The following is a 21,317-nucleotide window of genomic DNA, read 5'->3' as shown; positions in this document are numbered from 1 at the left end:
ACTGAATAGCATCTGACCTGCTCTTGAAATCAGGAGCCATCATCCTCCCATCATTTTGGTAAGGTTTGTTTGGATCCACATTTGTGGAAGCATCAGATAAAAATAACTGCTAAATAAATGTAAGATAATTTTTGATTACGCTGAATCCTTCATCAGTGAGCTAATTACTTTTTAAAATCATGTACAAGCTATCAGGTTTTTTTTAAAGCAAATGATATGACATTCAGACACAGAAACCCCTGAAGATGTTCAGATATTTAAATAAAATATAGAAAGTTTTATTCCACAGCCATGCATATCCTTACAGACATGATAAAAAGAGTTATGTCTACATTTTACAATTCGAAGATGGTCTGCTCCCACAAAAAATGTGATAAGAGTTAGCCCCATAATTAAAATTTTAAACAACTTTCTTATTTATATAACATATATTCTGTCTTTGCAAAATCTTAAAATATAGCTTTTTTGTTTTGTTTGGTTGGTTTTTGTTTTTTTGAGACAGGATTTCTCTGTGTAGCCCTGGCTGTTCTGGAATTCGCTTTGTAGACCAGCCTGGCCTTGAGATCACAGAGATCCACCTGTCTCTGTCTCCCGAGCGCTGGGATTAAAGACGTGTGACATGGCAACCAGGCCAAATATAGTTTTCCTAAGAAATTGTTCTCAGTTCCTGAAGTTCCTGGTAGTCTGTGGAAGCATGGGTCCCTGTATTGCTTGGAATGAGGTAAGAGGATGAAAATTCAAATGACTTTCCAGAGGCAGTCTTCAGATGTTTACCCTCCATGATTCGGACAACACGGAGAACACGCTCCTCCTTAGAGACCCTTTCCTGTAGAACATGCCCCTCCATGCCTCCTCTTACTGACCACTTAGTACACTGCATAAACAACAGCAGCAACCCTGTCATTTAATAGTTCCCAAAGTTACAGTTCTTTCTAAAGACTCTTAAAACCCAAACAGAAGTCTCACCTATAGTGGGTCACTATTTTCTTTAACGATATTTTAATAAATAAAGTTAACAGCTCAGTTACCAAGCCCTGAAAGCAAAAGGCAGTAAACTGCTGAGGAGGCACAGTTACCAATATTTCGGGTTTTTTTGGGAGGGAGGAGCTCACTTCTCTAAAATTTAAAAATAAAATCCTTGGCTGCAGTTTGTTTAGTCCACTGTAAAAATGAAAAGCAGTTTCTCTGCGAGACAACTCAAATGTTAATAAGATACAAATATCACACTGTACAGTAGAACAAACCCGTGGTTTCTGACTGCCAAGCTGGACGCCCATCAACAGTCAGACATGAAGCCGTTCAAGGACAAGCCCGCTGCTCGCGCATCCCATTTAAACAGTGCCACTTTCTGAGCCTTTTCATTTCGATTGGGTCATTCACAGCTCTGCTGTTTGTTTTGTTTTATGGTCCTATTTAAAAAAAAATAGGAAGAGTCTCTTTATGTGGCCATTTTGTAATATTTGCATTTTTACCACTGTTAGGGCTGCTTTCCCCTGCCGGAGGTAGATGCACACAGCTGCATGTGCTTACAAATGCTTGCCCGATGGAAACGATGACTTCATGTCATGTCAACATGAATGTTCTCACGGCTGATGGGTCTACAGAGATGGTACTGCAGAATGTTCTGCTGGGTTCTTATTAACACGGCCATTACATTACGGGAGAGCATGATTGAAAGGAGATATGTGAGCACAAATCAATACAACCGCATGATTGATTCAGGTTCTTGATGCACATAACCTGAAGCCGACTAAACACTGGTCTATAACCACAATTATGAACAGACAATGAAAATATCAAACCGAGTAGATAAATAACAAGGTGGAAGATTTTGGAACTATACAATCATGTTAGAGTTAACAAACACACTTATAGATTCTAAAGCTGCTTAGGTCGACAACTTTGGTCCCAACAGGAAAGCTCTGCAACACCAGGGGCACCTGCCCAACTTTGAACTATAAAAGTAACTTTTTTCAGTGCAAAAATAATATTGCTATCAGTAAATAGCAATGACACAATACACACATGAAACACTTAAAGACAAAATATCCTGAAAGTACGTTTTCATACAGAAAAAGTAAATTTTACAGACAGGCATGGTGGTATACACCTGTAATCCCAGCACACAGGAGGTCCAGAGGCTTGTTAGTTCAAGGCCAGCCTGAGCTATATTCAAAAGTAAAACGTCATGTTTCCTCTTGCAGTAGGCTATGACAGGTTATTGGCTCCTTTGATCGTGAGTCTAGATGTGAGGGTGTTTAAACACTCTCTTCTTGTAAACGAACATAACATTTCTACAGTTCATCATGTTTCTTCTTAAATGGCCACTGTGGATGTCCCAGAACGTGCTCTGCAGCCTGAAGGACAAGGTACATGAACTCTTCTACATCAAAAGAGTAATTGGTAAACTTCGGGTGTTCTCCCAGCGTTGGATGGTGCCCCTGCAGAGACAAGCCAGAAAAAAACCAAAGTCACTGAGGGTGCGTCTTTTCTACAGAAATAAATTCATTTTACTTTAGCTAAAGCAACTATTTTAGCTTATGCTATTCAACAGAGGCTGGCAAGCTTTTTCCACAGAGGTCCCAATAATATATTCAGCACTGTCAACATCTGTTCTCAGACACAGATGCTCTGCCAAGGAAATGCACAAGCAAAACCAGACAATATGCAGACAAATGTGGCTGCTCCCAATAAAACTTTATTTACAAAAGCAATGGATGGACCAGATTTGTACCACAGAGCTACAGTTTGCTGATGGCTGCTATATATAATCTGATGTAAGCTGTTTTAACAATACGGAGGTTTTCTCCAATTTGCAAATATAAAATACACCTCAGTTTTCAAAAGAAGAACATTGTATCTTTGAGACTCAGTGGTGGCTCTCATGTTAATTACTAGACTCCAAACCATTTGACTGGATGTTACCTTGTCTTGAGGAAACACTTTGCTGGGCTTCCGCCAGGTGATGTAGTGGACGCCTCTGAGCCTGGCCAGGTCTAAATAACAGCGCTCATCTTCACAGTTGTACCTAAGGACACAAGGGTGTCACAAAATGGCGCTTTTGTCTAGGTGGTTGCCCGATGTGTAACAATCTAGGGGGAAAAAAATCATCCCCCAAGTATGGTCTTACTAGAGGTTTTTTAAATAACCTCTAGTAAAAGAGATATCTTTACAAACACGCTCAGGATGAGGAGACATAGGTCTGTGGTGGCATGTGATAGGCACTCGGTATGATCCCCAACACTACAAAAACAATTTAAATTGGTATTCTCAGAACCTTACCTTAATTTTAAGAGAATAGAGTAAGGTCAAGGAGTGGGCACCTTATTCAATAGGTTCTACTGCCTATGGACTGGAAATTATCTTGTAAGATATTATCTTTACATACATGAAAAATGGAGTTAGGGAGGTAGCATATTCAAGGTTAGACAGCTGTTTAATGAAGGAAGCAAACTCCCATCCCAGGTCTGCTGGGCTCCAGTATCTCACTTGCTTCCCCTTCCCTTTCTCCTTTCTTCCATCCTCCCCTCTCTTCCTCTAGGACAAATGGATTAAGACAGAATCCCCATTCACCTTCTACCTCACTAACTGCTCGAAAATGTCAAGCAGAATATTGGAAGTTTGTAACAAGCTTCCATTCAGTACTCTTCTTATGGGTCCATCCCCTCCCCGGCTCTGCCTCATACATGCTGGGTAAATAATCCACCTTTGGAGATGGTGCCTCTGCTATCCCTGCCATCACCACCCTGTCCTTTCTCGGCAGAGTAATTATACTGATCACAGAGAGGGAAGGGCTCACAGTGGAAGAGGCAGATGGTAGTGAACTTGGTATTGGGAAACCACAAGACTACATCCTGGGAACGGGTGATGAGGCTACAGGGAAGGAGGGAGTAGCTGTTTCCTAACAGTGCTGGCAGACCTCAGACCTTTTAGCTTGAGGTTGCTTTCCTTTTCCAGCTACCACCATGATGCAGCTTGACAGGTTTCTGCTAGGCCAGCTAATGCCCAGGTGGGAACCCTTAGCTCAGAACCTGGCTCGTAAGTTTCCCATGGACAGCTGCCCCCTGTACTCACAGCTCGAATACAGCAGCCCAATCTGGAAGGAAAAGTAAGTGGGTAAGGCCGGCTCCGTGCATGCCAATAAATATGTCCGTGTTGTGTGTGATCCTCAGCTGATCTAAAAACCCGAGCTCTCTGCAATGTGTGACAACATAAGAGAGGTGAGACAAAGGATGAGTTAGTTCATGACCCACAGTGACAGTATTCATATATTTGTGTCATATTCTACATCCGTGCCTTTAGGATAACTCCAAATGCACTCCAGTACTTAATAATTTAATTCATTCTTTTGATAACACATTCTTTAAACACAAACTTTCTGTTTTTCAAGGGAACGTTAATAAAAAAATTACACGATATCAACATCATTACAGAAATAGATATAATTCAAATAAAAGGTGCCATTCAGATGTATGCAGAAAGATAATAAATACTGCAGGGTAGAGCTCCTAGCAGGAAGTTCTACACTTCCCTCTTCCTGGAAAAGGGAAGTGAGCAAGTGCTAACGAGATACCAGAATATCCCAAGCTGAAAACTACTCTCATTAAGCAATAAAAGAACTTTTTAAAAATGAGAATGAGGGTGCTGGAGAGATGGCTCAGCAGTTCAGAGCACTGGCTGCTCTTCCAGAGGGTCTGAGTTCAATTCCCAGCAACCACACGGCACTTCACAACCATCCGTTACTTCAGTTCCAAGGGATTAGAAATACTCTCCTGGCCCCTCCATTACAGCAGACACACAGCACACAGGCATACATACATGCAGGCAAAACGCCCACACACATAAAAGAAAATAATGTGAAAAAGAGAATAAATTATTTGACGTGTGTTCCTCAATGCCACGTACCTAAGATGATCTCAGATGCAACAAGCCATTGTCTGTCTTTGCAGGAGACTAAGATTTCACAGTTGTCCTTTAAAGTCAGGATATCAGTGGAGTGTAAGGATAGAAAACCATGTGTGTGGAGGGGTAGGGACCAGAGATAAACATAGGAAAGGCAACAGCAAAGGAGCCCACCAGCCTATGTGTGCTTTGTTCTGCCAGGAGAGCATGCTCTCAAAGGCACATTACAAAACTGGAGAGGCAGGTGTATATGTCAACGACCCATAAACAATCACTGCATACATACCCCATCCCTTGCTTCCCTTCTTGCCAACTTAGAGCCAGGCAGACTCTGGTCTATACCTGTAACACCAGCAGATGCAGACATGCCCACTGGAAATCAGTCCATACAAATGCACTGGAGTGAGGCTGGGAATGAGAACTGGAATATGGTGTTGGCGGGGGGGAGGGGCACTGAATAGTCACAGAGGAACAGGTATCCAAAGTCGAAAATGGTAAAGATCTCAGAAGGAAAGGTAAATTCTTTCTTATATCAGGTTTTAAAAACAATCCAAAAACATACCAAGGAAACAGGAAAGGAAGACAGACACTCTTTCTGTATGTCTCACACAGGGAAAGGTGTCTCTGTTTGCCTAGGAATGTGAACTGGTACTAAGGTAAGGACGGTGTGATGGTGAATTCTGATTGGTTTGACCCATTGTAGAATCACACAGAAAAGGCGTCTCCATGAAGAACTGTCTAGATGAGGTGGGCCCACAGGAATACTGTGAGGGGTTTTCTTAAGTGGGTTAATTGTGGTGGGAAGACCCACCCTGAATATGGGTGGGGCCTGAATTTCATTCAGGTCCAGGACTGACTGAAAAGGGGAGAGCAAGCTGTCCTCTGGCATGTAGGCATGAACTCACTGCTCTCTGCTCCAAGGCTGTGAATGTAATGTGACTGGCTACTTCAAGTTCCTGCACCTGAACATGACGGACTGTAGCCTGGAATTAGGAGGCAAATAAATCTTCCTCTCTTCGGTTGTTTGTGTCAAGGTATTTTTATCCCAGCAGTAGAAAAGGAAGCCAAGACAGATGTGTTTGCTCAGGTAAACACAGGTAAACTCCTGGAACTTGCCAACTGGAGAACCATCTTGGACTGGCAGTCACAGAGGTCAATGCTAATCAGTTATTAATGACTGACAAGGTATGGATTTGTTTCCCTTGCTTTACCAGGAAAATGTTCAGACAGCCTTGAAAGCAGGCAGTAGCCCAGCATCAGAGGTGCCTCTCTGGCTCCTTCAGGTTGATGCCAGGCCTCCATCTTGGCCACACATGTCCCCGTGTGCCAATGGAAGAAGCCACCACAGCAGAGTGTACTCTGTGACACAGAGGAGTGTTATATCCTCAGAGCACAGTGTATGGCTGAGGGCCTAAGTTAAGAAAAAGCCAGTGGCACATAACAGGAAGCCTTCACATGCAGGGACTCTCTGACAGCCTCACAGGTCTCCACTCAACACAAGAGGAACACTGTTCGCCATACTTGCACCCCAGTTTTGAAGCCCAGTGGCCAGCTCACAGTCACACACATCCTAAGGACTCATCATCCCTTTAGGAAGTAGGAGCTGATGAGTGCGGTGTAGCACTCCCAAGCTTATGTAGCAGAAGGAAATACACATGTGGCAGGTATCGTCTGCAGGGTGTATGTGTATGTGTGTGTGTGTTTAATATAGAAAAAAAACTAGCAACTGTCATAAATTTGGGTTGTGATCATGGGAAGATGAGGAATAGAGAAAATTTCGCTTCCTCTTTGTGCCTTTCCTTTGGGGCTCTCTTTTTGAATTTTTAAAATTAGATTTTTTTTTTTCATTTTATTTTATGTGTGTGTTTGGCCTGCATGTATGTCTGTGTACCATGTGTGTGTTTGGTGCCCCCTGGAGATCAGAACAGGGCATTGGTGTCTTTGGAACTTGAGTAAACAGCTGGTTCACCACCATGTGAATGCTGGGAACCAAGCCTGGGTTTTCTGCAAGAGCGGCAAGTGCACTTGACCACTAACCATCTCTCCAGCCCCATTTCATCTTACACTGCTAGACTTCTGCTACCTGGAGGATGCGCTGCCATTACAGTATGACTGTTCTCAAATCAGCAGAAATTCCTAGACAGCAGTAAGAAGCATGCTCTCATTCTAAGCCTTTTGGTTCCACCAGAATTTAAAAAGAAATATAAATATTTTATAAGTGTTTTTTAATTAATGGTCTTCGATGCTGAAATCTATTAGCTAACATGGTAAATTAAACTATACATATATATATATAGGTGTGCATGTGCAAATGTCTATAAATGTGAATATGAGTATATATGTGTATGTATATTAAAATTTAATACTAGTTGGTAACTTTTAAAAATTCATAAATTTCAAGTGAAAATCTGGACTCATTATTTCTCCGGAAAAATAAGATTGTACCTGAACAGGAGACCTCAGAAAGCTCAGCAGCCCCCCTGAACCTAAGTCCCCTGTCACCTCCATTTGGCTTAGTGATAGTGTCTGAGTGTCACTTCTTGGACTACAAGGGCCAAGAATGCCCACTGCAGAAGTGCTATGTACCCACCAGGGAGTGTCTTAATCTAGAGGTAAGAGCGTCTGCCCGGCCCAAGGCTCACCTGTACTTGTAATCAACAATCCGGACCTCAAATGTAGATACTGTTTTTAGTGCATTCACCAGCTGGAAAAACAGAAGAACACGCAGAATTATTCCTTTCTGCTTTCCTTTGTGAATCCTAAAGTTTGCTTTTAATTAGGATTGGTTGTGTGTGTGTGTTCTGTGTTCATAGAGTGCCCGTGTGTATAGAGGGCAACCTCACGTGTTGCTCCTCAGAAATACTATGCATTTCATTTGCCCTGAAGCCAGCCACACCTGCTGTGTGTGTGAGTGTGTGTGTGTGTGCGCGCGCGCACACACATACACGTGCATGCACACACACGCATGTGAGAGTGCATTCACCTGTGTTATACATACAGAAGCCAGAGGACACCGATGTCTTCTTCCATCGCTTCCCACATCACTATTTTTTTATTTTGTGGTACGTGTGTGCTACACATGTCTGTGTGGATGTGCAAACGTGTGTCTACAGGTGTGCATGTATTTGGAGACCCAAGCGCAACACCAGCTGTTGTTCCTTCATGATTCTTCAACTATCTTTTCTGAGATTCTCTCCTTGAACCAGAAGCCCACTGATTCAGACTGCTCAGTCTGTAAGCTTTGGGCATCCACCTGCCTCTACTGCCCACCCCACTTCCTGATCCCATGGTGGAAGATGCCACCACTCTTGGCAAAGTTTTGTATATGGGTTCTAGGGATCTAGACTCAGGTTCTCACGCCTGCAGAGCAGGTATTTTATAGACTGAGCCATTTTTCTAATCCCTTTTCCTCTTAAAATATTCGGAGACAGGGTCTCTCATTGAACCTGAAGCTCACTGTTTTGGCTCAGCTAGCTGGTCAGTGAGCTCCAGCATCTGCATGCTGCTGTTCCCCAATATTGGGGTTATAGTTACATGCAGCCTGGCTTTTACATCAGTGCTGGGCATTTGAACTTAGGTTCAAATCAAAAAAGCCAGGATACTATATATGGGTTCTGGGGTCAAACTCAGATTTTCATGCTTGTATGGTAAGCACTTTACCCACTGAGCCATCTTCCTAACTCCTAAAGTTTATTAATTTTTGCAGATAAAAATTTGTTTGCATTAAGCATCATTTGTCCCTATCATTTTAGACCGTATTTGAATTCAAACATTGACCCTATCTCTGGAATTGATGACCCTGTTTCCCTATAATTTCACAGCCACTGGGTGCTTTGAGGACGAGGGGACAATGCTCCATACACTATGCTGAGATGGCTCTTTCCAGCCAATGCCTCTTTCCAAACAAACCACAAAAAGTTTGAACCCCATTTTCTGGAAATACTGAAGTATTGGCAGAAAAAAAAATACTCTTTCTATGTAATTTCTCAAATCACTTTTGGCTGTTGTTCTGGCGGACAGAGAGCAACAGGGCAGAGTAACGTCCTGATGAAGCAGCATCATGATTCTGCTGCTGTAGTGATCACAACACTAACCGACCCTTTAAGGATTTGCATCTCTACCAGGCAGTCCTGCACGACAGTAGCAACATCAACGGTCACAGAAAGTATTAATCTGGGCAGTAGTAGGTAGTCTGACCAAGATGAAGAAGGGCCCTTGGTTCAATCCCTGGCACAGAAGGAGAGAGAGAGAGAGAGAGAGAGCGGGAGAGAGGAAGAGAGGGAGGGAAGCAAATCCTGCTCTGCTCACCACACAATCTCAGTTCTTCAGCAATGCCTATGAGTCGTCGAATGCAATCTAATAATTAGTGGCTCCATTTTCTACATATGTATGTACAACTGCACAACACACATGCAGCCACAAGACGAAGTTACAAACAGTCACTTTACCCCCAGGAGAGAATTAATTAGGAAGCATGAGAATTAGTCGTTTAGCAAGGTGGACTCACATCAAAGGAATTCCATGTGTTTGAGAGTCGTTTCTCTAATTTCAAACCACACATGATTATCTCAACAGACCTTGCACTGGGCCAAGTTTGCAGTAACCATCATTTAACCAGACCACCTGGGAGCCAGGCTGTAGTCCTAGCACTTATGAGGCTGAGTCAGTAGGATTGTGAGTTCGAGACCAGTCAAGCCTATATACTGGGTTCAAGGTCAGCCTGAGCTACACAAGCCTGAGTCTTACTCCCTGTTCACTAATCCATCTAGTCAAAGTACTGTTGCCCTTGTCATGCATATCCTTTGGGACCCATAACCTGTCTTGGGGGAAAAGCAGCAGCCTGGGTACTCTTGGGTTTGAGTTTCAGAGCGGAATTACTAATCTCACCTCAAAACATTTGTGCAGTCTGCCTAGAGAGTCTGAAAGGGTCAGCACCACTGCCTTGATGCTATTCCCTGACCTGCCCTTTCCTGATGGTCTGGACTCGCAGGTACACTCAGCCTCCTCTTGCATGTCTCTGCTGTGACAATGGAACACCAGTGAAGAACAGCCTCGGGTCCAGGTTCCCTTGATTATCTGCCCAGTTTGAGACAGGTTCCAATCTATGATCTTACGCTGCTGAAAGGAACTGGATGCCCAGGAGCAGTTTCCAAGACACCCCGCCATTTAAATGAATGGAATCTCTTCCAATTGTATGTGTTGCCAGATGCTACAGAAATACCAAGTGATTTATACATAAAGGTATATAAAAGGTATATACCTAAAGGGTATGCTTGCATGTTGTTACTAGTTTGCCTGGAGAATGTTTAGCCTCCTGTTGCAGTCCAGATAAGATTCATGGTTTTGTTTGTCCTTGGTTTTGCCTGTATTCTACATCGAGCTGTTGCAGGTGTACATTTACAGTAAAGCCGGTCTGGATGGGGAAGGAGTTTGGAGAAGAAGCTAAAGACAGTAGTTGTAGCAAGCATAGACCATTAGGTATCTCTAGAAACCAATAGTTACAAATTAAACACTTTTAATGCAATATGAAAAATACAGTAATTAGCCTTGGAAGACAGAGTCATTACGATAACATTAAGAGTTCACACCAAAACACTAACCTCATTTTGGTTCAATATTTTCCGGTATTCTGTGCTACGTGCAAGAATGGTAACTCGAACTTTCCCATCCTGTGAGCAAAATAAAAAATTGGAATAATATTGGATGTGCTCAGATAAAAAAAAAGAGAGACCCCCCACCCTCAATCTCAAATGCAATTTCCCAGAGAGGTAAAACTCACTGAGGACATACTTAGTAAATGGGGACTTATTAGCCCGAGTCCTCAACGGCTATCTCAGGAATATTACTCAACTCTGCAAAGTGACAAAACCTGTCATTTCTTTCAGCATAGAGGGCAATGGAAGGCATTATGTTCACATAAATCAGGTACAGAATGACAAATACTACATGCTCTCCCTCAGACATAGAAGCTAAAAGAGCTGATCTCAGAGATGCATACAATAAAATCGTGGGGAATACCAGAGTAGTAGAGAACGTACTGGGGGGCAGTGGACCCTGGGAAGGATGGGGAAGGAAACACACAGGGTGGTTACTGGAACCACATTACAGATATTGGAGGATCAAGGTCTGTTGTCAATGTCACTGTAGTTATTGGGCTTAGCAATAATGTATTGTCTATTTCCAAAAAGCTAGGGAAGAAGACTTGGAATGCTCTCACAACAAGACATGACCAATGCTTGAGGTAACACAATTGTTGTGATAATTACACTCTGTCAAAATATAACACTGCACTCCAGAAATGTGCACAGTTAAATGTCGATTACAAATACACATAAGTGTATCCACTTTCGCCATGGAAAACAAAACCTGTTCATTATATTATTACTTGGTTGTTGGTTGGTAGAGTAGTTTTTTTTAAGCAGGGTTATAGGAGTTAAATGGGAGAAGGTAGGGAGCCATGGGCAAAGAAACAGACAAAGACAAGGAGAATAAAGCATATTCTTACAGCCCCTTTTAGCTTATTTTCAGTGGCTACAGACTCCTGAATTCAGAGGACCCCAGATCAGGCAGCATCATAGCAAACACTGCCTCCTGCTTATGTGCTTCTCTCCAAGGTGGCACTGATTAGAGCTGGAAAGTCAAGCCTACTCAGAACCCACAACATATCCGTTACCTTGGGTCCCTCTTGAGTGATGTTCAGCCTATGCAGCACATGCTGGGAGAAGGCCTTGAACAAACCAGTGTTCTGACAGCCAGAGATCTAAAACAAAAGCACCAAGTCACATTACAGCGAATACTCCTGCCCTGGGATCTCAGATAATCTCTAAAAACAGGAATGTCATCTCAGATGCTTACCAGAGGCGTATTATAGAACAACCCATACCGCATGCGGGGCAGCAATGAAAACACGGCTTCTTTAAAGCACACCTAAGAAGGAAAACAGTTTAGAAGACAACACAGTAATGCACACATAACTATGTGCACCCTTCTCAGGATAGCACAGTAAGTGTGCACCCTTCCCAGGACAGCACAGTAAGTTTGTACCCTTCCCAGGATAGCACACTAAGTGTGCACCCTTCACAGGACAGCACAGTAAGTTTGTACCCTTCCCAGGATAGCACACTAAGTGTGCACCCTTCCCAGGATTGCACAGTAAGTTTGTACCCTTCCCAGGATAGCACACTAAGTGTGCACCCTTCACAGGACAGCACAGTAAGTGTGCACCCTTCCCAGGATAGCACAGTAAGTTTGTACCCTTCCCAGGATAGCACAGTAAGTTCGTACCCTTCCCAGGATAGCACAGTAAGTTTTTACCCTTCCCAGGATAGCACAGTAAGTGTGCACCCTTCCCAGGATAGCACAGTAAGTGTGCACCCCACACAGGACAGCACAGTAAGTGTGCACCCTTCACAGGACAGCATAGTGAGTTTGCACCCTTCATGTCAAAATAGCAGTCCTCATTTTAGAAAGTAAATTTTAACTTTCCATCTTGTACCAATATAGTCTTACTAGCAAACTATGTTGAAGAAAATAAAACTTATATTTTTGGAAGGTTTATAGAAAGAAGGTTTGAAGGTTTATTTCCAAGAATTCTAGCTCTAGTTTAAAAGAGGTGAGAAATCAATGGTAACAGCCAAGAGAAATTCAAATTAAATATTTATTATATGAGTCATTTGCACCTGACACTTACTTAAAGACATTTCAATAGGTTTCCAGTACCTTTTTGGAATCATAGGTTTTCAAATGTATGACGTCATAATCGGTAAATGCTTTCCAGGTATCCGAGAACAGGTCACCATATCCATAAGTGCTCTGAAGGCGGAAACAACAAGTTAGTGTCACAAGAGGATGCTTAAGAGGACACATACATATGACATCATTTGTATACACGATAATATGCTCACTGAACAAAGTCCATAATAGTAAGTAGATTGTGCTTGGAAAGAAATTTCAGAGCAGGAAAATGGCTTGAAAGCTTAAAGACTAAATGGGTATTCTCCACATTAAATAATGAACAATGTGACAATACCCCATTCACACTAATAACGTCACTAGCAACATCACATTATACAATATACAGTACTAACAGTATCTGGGATGCTTCCCATACCCCAGGCACTGTTCTAAGCACTATAGATTATTAATTCAGCAAACAACCCTGCAACTCTAATGGCCAAACTCAAGGGTCCTCAGTCTTATTTTATACGCAAGGAAATCACATACACATTCAAATAATTTCCTTAAATTATGGAGCTGGTGGGTTACAGGGATGTGGTCAAACCCAGTCTGTGGCCTCAGACTTCATGCTCATATACTCCATGGCAGCTGCTTCTCCGTGGGAACCTGTCCTAATGTGTTTGCCAAGTGCATCTCCTTCCTGGAAGGCAGAAGTTAACTATGAGCTCTCCTGGGTAAAGGGAGGTGCTCGGACTATTTTAAATGGTGTGACTTAGACTGAAGAACTCAGCTGAGAGATGGAAGGAGCACAAGACATGGGGTTGCATTCGAAGTCTGCCATCGCTAGTCCATTGCGCTAAGTCTCTTTATGCTTATAGAAGGCTTCTCTTTTTCTAAGATTTTGAAGTGTTCCTGCTTTTCCTATTGTAGATGTTTCAACAGTATGGAGAAATGTTAGATGTGGTGACACAGGAATGCTTTCCCTCAGTGTTTCTCCAGCGACAGTCCGATACAGACCTTCAAGACCATCTCCAATCAAACTGTGTGTTGTTGCTCAATGTTAAATAAAGAACAATTAGGGCTAGAGAGATGGCTCAGAGGTTAAGAACACTGACTGCTCTTCCAGAGGTCCTGAGTTCAATTCCCAGCAACCACATGGTGGCTCACAGTCATTTGTAATGAGATCTGGTGCCCTCTTCTGGCCAGCAAGCATGCAGACAGACAGAACACTGTATATATAATAAATAAATAAATAAATAAATAAATATTTTTAAAAAAATAAAGAACAATTAAAAGAAGTAAACTTATACAGTGGCTGTAGACAAAATACTTTAGATAAAATAAGGTACATCTGAAAGGGTTTTTAATAATGAAATAGAGTGATTCTGCCCCTTCCTAGGGAACTTGTGAATTATTTGAGATAATCACATGTAGAAACAAATTCAAATTATCTAGCACAATGGAGGGAGGGACGACTTCCCACTCACCCTGAAGAATATTTGGATATTCCTCGAAGGGACAAAAAGAAGAAAATCCTGCTATGCAGGTCTCAGATTTGAACATGTGCGGAGCCTCAGCCACACAAACGCGACTTGTAGGACTCTGCCCACAGGAGTGCTGAGGGTGAGTGTGTAAAGGAGGACACAGTCAGCCCTCTGGATCTGATGGTTCATTCACACCCATAGGAAACAGTCAGAAAAGCAACTGTGTCTTTACTGAATATATACAGACCTTTTCTCTTTGCCACTATAGTATAACGACCGTTTGCATGTACTGAGCTATGTAAGCAACCCAGAGGTAGTTCCAGAGCATCTAGCAGGATATGCGTGGCCACATGCAATTCTATGCCACTTAAACACAGAGGACTTAGGCATCCAAAAATTTGGGTGTGCTCAGTAGGCCTTGTAATCTCCTATAGATGCAGGAAGAATACTGCATATGGCAAAGATGTTTATAGCATCCAGTAGAGAGCTCAGAATCAGAAACAAATGAAGTGTGGGGTGAAGAGAGATGAACACATGCAGGCAAACAATCTAACTGAAAAATGCTGCCCCAACTCAGAAAAGCACATGGGAATATGCCCTTGTAATCTCAGAGCATATTTTATATAATGATATAAATAAATCTTTATACAAATGATATGCATAGAGATCTTTACACAAATCCTGATAAATTTTGTTTTGTTTGAGGATATAGTTACATTTATTCACAGAAAAAGTCTTGAAGGGTCTTACACATATGCTAATGACTTCTACCCTAAGGGGACAATGAAATTGGAGGAGGAAGAAAAAACTTTAAAAGAAAAGAAAACCTCATATGCGTCCACATTGTTTGATGTCATGATAATGAGTTATTATTTCTATAATTAAATAATAATAGCAAAGATGTTCCAAACCCTCAACACCAGAAAAGAAGGGGCCTTTCCTTCTATGATTTAGGAGCTGATGGCTTTGCCTTGGGACCAACTGTGGCAGTATCACTATTCGTTAACTTAAGGCAGTGGTTCTCAACCTTCCTAATGCTGTGACCTTTTAATACAGTTCCTCATCTTGTAGTGACCCCCAACCATAAAATTACTTTCATTGCTACTTCAAAACTGTAATTTTGCTGTTACAAATCATAATTTAAATGTCTTGTTTCTTTTCCGTTGGTCATAGGTGACCCTGTGAAAGGGTCATTTGACCCCCAAAGGGGTCATGAATCACAGGTTGAGAACCACTGACCTAAGGATTTGCTAACCAAAACTCAACTGTGAACAATATAATCATATAGTACTGTCCCCAGACAACCTACAGGCTTCTATACAGCAGATTTTGGAGCAACTGGGTAGAGTTACTCATAAGAAGAACTCGGCTGGGAAGTTAGCAAGGACTTCTTTGACAAAGAGGGGAGTGTAGAATATTTCTTTACAGTGTGTGAATATTTGCCACTGAGATTGGTTTAATAAAGAAGCTGACTGGCCAATAGCTGGACAGATTTAGGTGGGACTTGTGGACAAAAGGAGAGTGCAAAGAAGAAGGGAAGAAGGTCCCAGGAGTCTCAAGGAGATGTGGAGGAAGCAGGAGATGAACTTGATGTTCTGAGAAAACGTACTGAGCCATGTGCTATAGCGTAGATAAGAAATATGTATTAATTTAAAACATAAGAGTTAGCTACCAACAAGCCTGAGCTATTAGCTGAGTACTTACAATTAATAAAAAGTCTCTATATAGTTATTTGGGAACTGGCTGGTGGAACAAAAAAAGAAAGTCTGCCTACAGGGTAGGTTTATAAGAGAGAAGCTAGAGGACCAGCAAAGGACAGGGTAACACAGGGAGGCCAACCACATTGCTCATCCACATACATGTCACTTATCCATATAGAATGATAGTCACACTGCCTGAAAATCATGTGTCTTGTTGGCAGGGATCTTCATGGTGCCCCTCTACCCTGTTCTTCCCCAGCAGACACACAACAGGCAGGACATTTAGACCCTAACTGGCTTTAACTCAGTCCACTTAGGGAAGATGCACATAGGCATGCAAGATGGTATGAAAACAGCTTTTAGAAGGTATGTGATAAGTTTCTCTTTACCCCACAAGTTCTTCAGAGGACTATATAGAAAGTGTCTGAGCCCAGCTAGAATCCTTGGCTCTACCCATCACTAGGTTGCTTTAGAACACTCACCTATCTGTAAAAGACACTAATAAAAGTCCCAATCCAAATTCCTCACTGTCCGGATGTGATTTTTTTTCAGGGCTTTTTAAAAAAAGTCTTGCAAAACTGCTGAGAGATGTTTTACAGAAAAAAATGTGTCCCACTTAAGCAAAAAGAATGACAGAGAAGGACGCTGTCCCCTTTGCGTACAGAAACACTGCCAATAAATGACACTGAAGTGACAGTAAAACTGGACTCAAGACGGAAGTGGAAGTGCCTGTGGAGCAGGAGATAAAGACGGCAAGGGCCTGCCAAGAATGCAGAACCAGTTTTTCAAGGACTTTGAGACAGCTACAGCAACAGCTATACTGGAGGCCTACTGCCTACGAAGTAGGGTCAGCAAAATGCTTTCTCCTTGTCTGCAAAACTGTTTATAAATTAATTAGCTGGTGTGCTTTGCTCTCTGAAAACGCAGATGGTACGTGCCAGCTGTTTCCAGACGCTGCTTCTGATTTAGATACGAGTGTAAGATTCACCCTAGATGGTGAGTAAAAAAAAAAAAAACAAAAACAAAAAAACGGACCACTTAGCATGAAGCTGGCTGTGGCTGGAAAGCTGCTACTAAGCAAAAAGATAGGGACTGGGGTGTAGCTCTGTGGTGGAGTGCTTGCTTTTGCTGAGCATGCAGGAGGCCCTGGGTTCCGGCTCCAGAGCTAGAGGTGGGAGAGGCAGTCTAAAGGGCAAAGGAAACAGAAGTGCTACCACCTTGACTCACAGAGGCTTCAAGTCTCGGAGGAGCACTGAGGCAGACACTGAAACTCTGCATTTGGGAACTCCATCTATGCCAAAGGGAAGGAAATTCTCCACTACTTCATTCTGAAATTCAAAGCACTTAGGATCACATATATCTATGGGACGGGAATGAGGCTCAGTTGGTGGAGTGTTTGCTTAGCGTGCATGAAGCCCCGAGTTCAATTCCTAGCACAATACTTGTAATCTGAGCAATCTGGAAGCAGATTTAAGAGGAGCAAAGGGTCATCCTCAGCTACATAGTCAATTCAAGGTCAGCCTGGGCTATGTGAGACCCTGCCTTAATAAAATCAAAATCCAGCAAAACAATAACAGCAACAAAGAACTCATTCATAAGTATCTGCCAGGGTGCATACATATATGTCAGGGGACCCACAGAAACACATTTGAGCACATCTATACATGTGCGAGTTTATGGATGGTTAGGCATATATTTAATCACGCATCTTAGAAAATTCTGTCTCACAAGGTCAGAGGCACACGGTGGAAGAGCAAGGCAGAGCCAGTAGAAAGGGAGAAGATCCGGCGCTTACTTACGGTGTCCCACATCACGATGTACACATCTGTACTGAAGGAATTGTTAACATGCTGCGTGATGTAGAGATTAAGAAAATCACAGAAGTGGTGGTACATGTTAACACCTAGTGTTGGGAAAGAGGGAGCCATGTCAAAAAATCGAAGAATGTGAAATAGAACATTTTTCCCCCATTTTCTATGCTTACTTTTTTTTTTTTTTTTAGTTAAAAATCAATGAGGAAACATGCTTCTTCCAAATAGGGCTAGACACAAGTACTTGTCAACTTGAAAAAGCATCAAGTTCAAAATATTACTTTTAAAATTGATTATTTTGAAATCAGGAATGCATTTTCTCCTACACATCAAGTCATAAGAGAGCATTAAGTTCCGGGATGCGGGGGACGACACACCAAATAGGTCTATTCAAACGCAGCCACAAGACTAACATTCCTTCCGATTATTCATTTTGTTTGTTTTAAATCAATCAGACGACACCTGCACACAGAAGCACGGGCAATAATCACAAACACTAAGAGTGTGGTGGTTTTTAATTCTTCTCTGGTTTTCCCTATTTAATCCCTTCTTATATTATCCTTCTTAAAAGTTGTTTTTTTTTTTTTTAAATGGGTGTTTTGCCAGCATATATGTCTGTCTGTGCATCACAGGCATGCCTTGTACCTTTGGAGGCCAGAGGAGGGCACTGGATCTCCTGGAATTGGAATGTGGATGCCGGGAATCGAGCCCAGATCCTCTGGAAGAGCAGCCAGTGTTCTTTATGGCTGAGCTAACTCTGTAGCCCCTGCTTACACTGCTCTTGGGGAAACACTGACCAACTGTTACTTAAAAGAGGTGAGTGTCTCATGTTCTAATTGCCAGAGTATGAATGGTGGAGTTTAAAGAACTGTGCTGAAGTCTGACTGAGAGGCTCATGGGCAGCATCTCCAGACAAGGCCTCCAAGTCTGAGCTTTGTTACTAGCGGTGGGGAATGTAGGATGAAATCAGACAGGATGGCATCTCCAAGTGCCTGGTGCACAGTGAGACTTCATGAAGACAGGCAGGAGCTTAGTAGGTCAGAGCACAACAGCAGCCAAAGCCATCTCTATCTTTAATTCCCATGCCAGCCATTAGAAAGACACAAAACAGGGGCCAGCAATTGCCAGATGACCAGAGTTCAATCCCTGGACCCTACATGTTAGAAGGAGAGAACCAGCTACTACAAGTTGTCCTCTGAACCTAACAAGTTCAATGGCATGCTTGTGTTCATGAGGACACTCACACTAAATAAATAAATGTAAGGACAAAAGAATGACCAGGCAGCGGTGGCATACGTCTGTAATCCCAACACTCAAGAGGCAGATCTCTGAGTTTGAGGCTAGTCTAGTCTATGGAGCAAGTTCCAAGACAGTCAGGGCTACACAGAGAAACCCTGCCTAAACAAACAAACCACAAAGAAGAAGAGGAGGAAGAGGAAGAGGAAGAGAGAAAGGGGAGGGGAAGGAAGGAAAAGAAAGAAGGGAGGGAGGGAGAGAGGGAGGGAGGGAGGGAGGGAGGGAGGGAGGGAGGGAGGGAGGGAGGGAGGGAGGGAGGGAGGGAGGGAGGGAGGAAGAAAAAGCAAGCACAAGCACACTTTTGATTTAGGCATATGGGACCCAGGAGTCAGCCTGAAAATTGTACAAACATAAATGGGATGACTTCCTACAAAAAAACAAATAAAACATACACTCACACATTTTTCAAATGAAATGTGAAGTGAACCCAGCCTTCGGATGAAAATCAGTGACTCTCAAAGCCTGACTTCATTCCCACAGTGAATTATAATACCGAGTGCCGGGAAGAAAGAGGAGTAGACACTCCAGTCTGTGAACAATGAACAATCGCAAGGGATACCTTCTTTTTTTAATTACATTTATTTATTCGTGTGTGTATGCACATACACCGAGTGTGTGTGGAGTCAGAGGACAACTTGCAGGAATCATTTCTCTCCTTTCCCTCTGTGTGTCCCAGGAACCAAACTGAGGCTGTCATACTTGATGGCAAGCACCTTTACCCATTCCCCCATCTTGCCAGCCCTGACACAGAAAAATCTTAGCAAAGAGCCTACTTTCAAATTAACAAGGAAAGCTTGCATTACTGAATGTCCCCTTTCCCTGGGTGGGCACTACAGCCTACCGAAGCTGTCCCACAACATTTAGGGAGTCCCTAACTAGAATGCAGTATGCGCATGACAGTGTTTGGGGTCAAGAGGATTTTAAATGAGGAAGTAAACACAGGCTTCAAGCTGGAGAAGTGAGGCACACACGTTCTGTTATAATGTTTCTTGTCCCAAAGTAAGACTTAGGAAGCAAAAGAAAGCTGGATGATAGTGTAAGTTAGCAGGAAAGGCTGAGTAACAAACACAGGAAAGAAATGGCACGCATATATCTTGACCCATTCATTCCCATTGTGCATGCTTTATTGCGCATGCATTTTATTGCATATGATCTGCATAAATTTCATGCTTCACATAACTCTCTTACAGGAAGATCACAGTGTCACCTTTGCCACTTTTTCATTTGCATATTTAAAAAAACAAGTCAGAGCCTTAAACAAAGCATTTTAAATTTGCTTTTATTTCAAAAAGCTAAACTTGTCCGGTTTCTGAATCTAATATTTTGTAATATAAGAATTATGACTTCAGACAGCAGAGCACACTAAAACTATGACCAATAAATTATGGTAATTCTCAAGTATTCGTGACAGAGAGCTCTCTGTATTTCACTGTAGGCCGGGCCACTCATGAATTTTGATAGAACATAGCACTGTAATCCCCATCTCTCATAATGAGAGGGACAATATAACATGATGTGCTGTGTCTCTCCTCTCTAGTCACTAAGTGCCAGAGATAAAGTATGCTTGCAGGCCAAGACAAAGCACTGAAGGCATGATGGGAAAATAACTCTGGTTTATTTTTTTCAAAAATATACTGCAGTGGTAACTGCCAAAAGATGTTTAAGTTTATTTGGTTTTGGAAAGTTGGCAAGAGAAGGGATGGGCATTTCTTTGTCACCCAAAGTTTACCTGTGGCTGCTAATTTAGATGTGTGTGAGTGTGCACACACACACACATGCACACACTGAAACATAAATGTAATGAAAGTGATTACAGAGAAATCATACAGGGAAAATTTAGTTGTGTAAGGTATATGCCGGCCACTTTCTTTCATCTTGATTTTTATGGAATCATTTCACATAATGTGATGGTTTCTTCTAGAATACCAAAGGCATAAGATAGCAGGAAGTTGAAACCAGTTCATCTGTGTTAGAAGAGGAAGATCTCGTGTTTATTATCACATTGCTTTCAACAAATTGAAGAAAGTGACTACCGTCATGCCAACAAACAGACATGGGCCTGAAGAGAAAGCTCAGTGACTGAAAGTATTGGCTGCTCTGCTCAGGATCTGGGTTAGTTCTTAGCACTGACATTGTAATTCACAACTATCTGAAACTCTGGTTACTGAGGATCCAGCGCCCTCTTCTGGCCTCCATGGGCACTGCATGAATGTGGAACAGACATTCATTTAGGTAAAATACCCATACTTTCCAAACAAAAACAAAAAAAATTAAAAAAAAAATAGATGCACCAATCAATACACAAGTAACATACAAAGTAACTTCTCACCTGCATCTAATTTCATGAAATATGTTGGTTTTTCAACAACGATGTCACACTTAGCATCTTCTATAGGCCTGAAATTGAGTTGAGTATAGCCCTGTAGCTCAGCAAACCTGGAATTGTG

General features: G+C 42.2%; 1 protein-coding gene across 4 annotated transcripts in view; it reads right to left on the bottom strand.

Annotated features, from left to right (window-relative positions):
* Positions 1 to 243: 243 nt before the first annotated feature.
* Positions 244 to 21,317, bottom strand: part of Eogt (EGF domain specific O-linked N-acetylglucosamine transferase) — a 38,941-nt gene continuing 17,867 nt past the window's right edge. For 3 of the 4 annotated variants that reach the window (XM_057756920.1, XM_057757002.1, XM_057757093.1), the window contains 11 exons: positions 21,200 to 21,306; positions 17,563 to 17,666; positions 13,184 to 13,279; positions 12,622 to 12,714; positions 11,758 to 11,829; positions 11,576 to 11,662; positions 10,503 to 10,571; positions 7,545 to 7,606; positions 4,075 to 4,194; positions 2,926 to 3,028; positions 244 to 2,441 (listed from right to left, as the gene is read on the bottom strand). In XM_057756920.1, the coding sequence (XP_057612903.1) occupies positions 2,295 to 2,441; positions 2,926 to 3,028; positions 4,075 to 4,194; positions 7,545 to 7,606; positions 10,503 to 10,571; positions 11,576 to 11,662; positions 11,758 to 11,829; positions 12,622 to 12,714; positions 13,184 to 13,279; positions 17,563 to 17,666; positions 21,200 to 21,306 (1,060 nt within the window). In that variant the 3' untranslated portion in view covers positions 244 to 2,294. The remainder of the gene's footprint in view (positions 2,442 to 2,925; positions 3,029 to 4,074; positions 4,195 to 7,544; positions 7,607 to 10,502; positions 10,572 to 11,575; positions 11,663 to 11,757; positions 11,830 to 12,621; positions 12,715 to 13,183; positions 13,280 to 17,562; positions 17,667 to 21,199; positions 21,307 to 21,317) is intronic. The other variant, XM_057757176.1, reaches the window with a different exon arrangement.

This window comes from Chionomys nivalis, chromosome 1, assembly GCF_950005125.1.
Source record: "Chionomys nivalis chromosome 1, mChiNiv1.1, whole genome shotgun sequence".
Taxonomy (NCBI): Eukaryota; Metazoa; Chordata; class Mammalia; order Rodentia; family Cricetidae; genus Chionomys; species Chionomys nivalis.
Note: the sequence above shows the minus strand (reverse complement) of the source record. Positions and strands in the feature narration are given on the sequence as shown.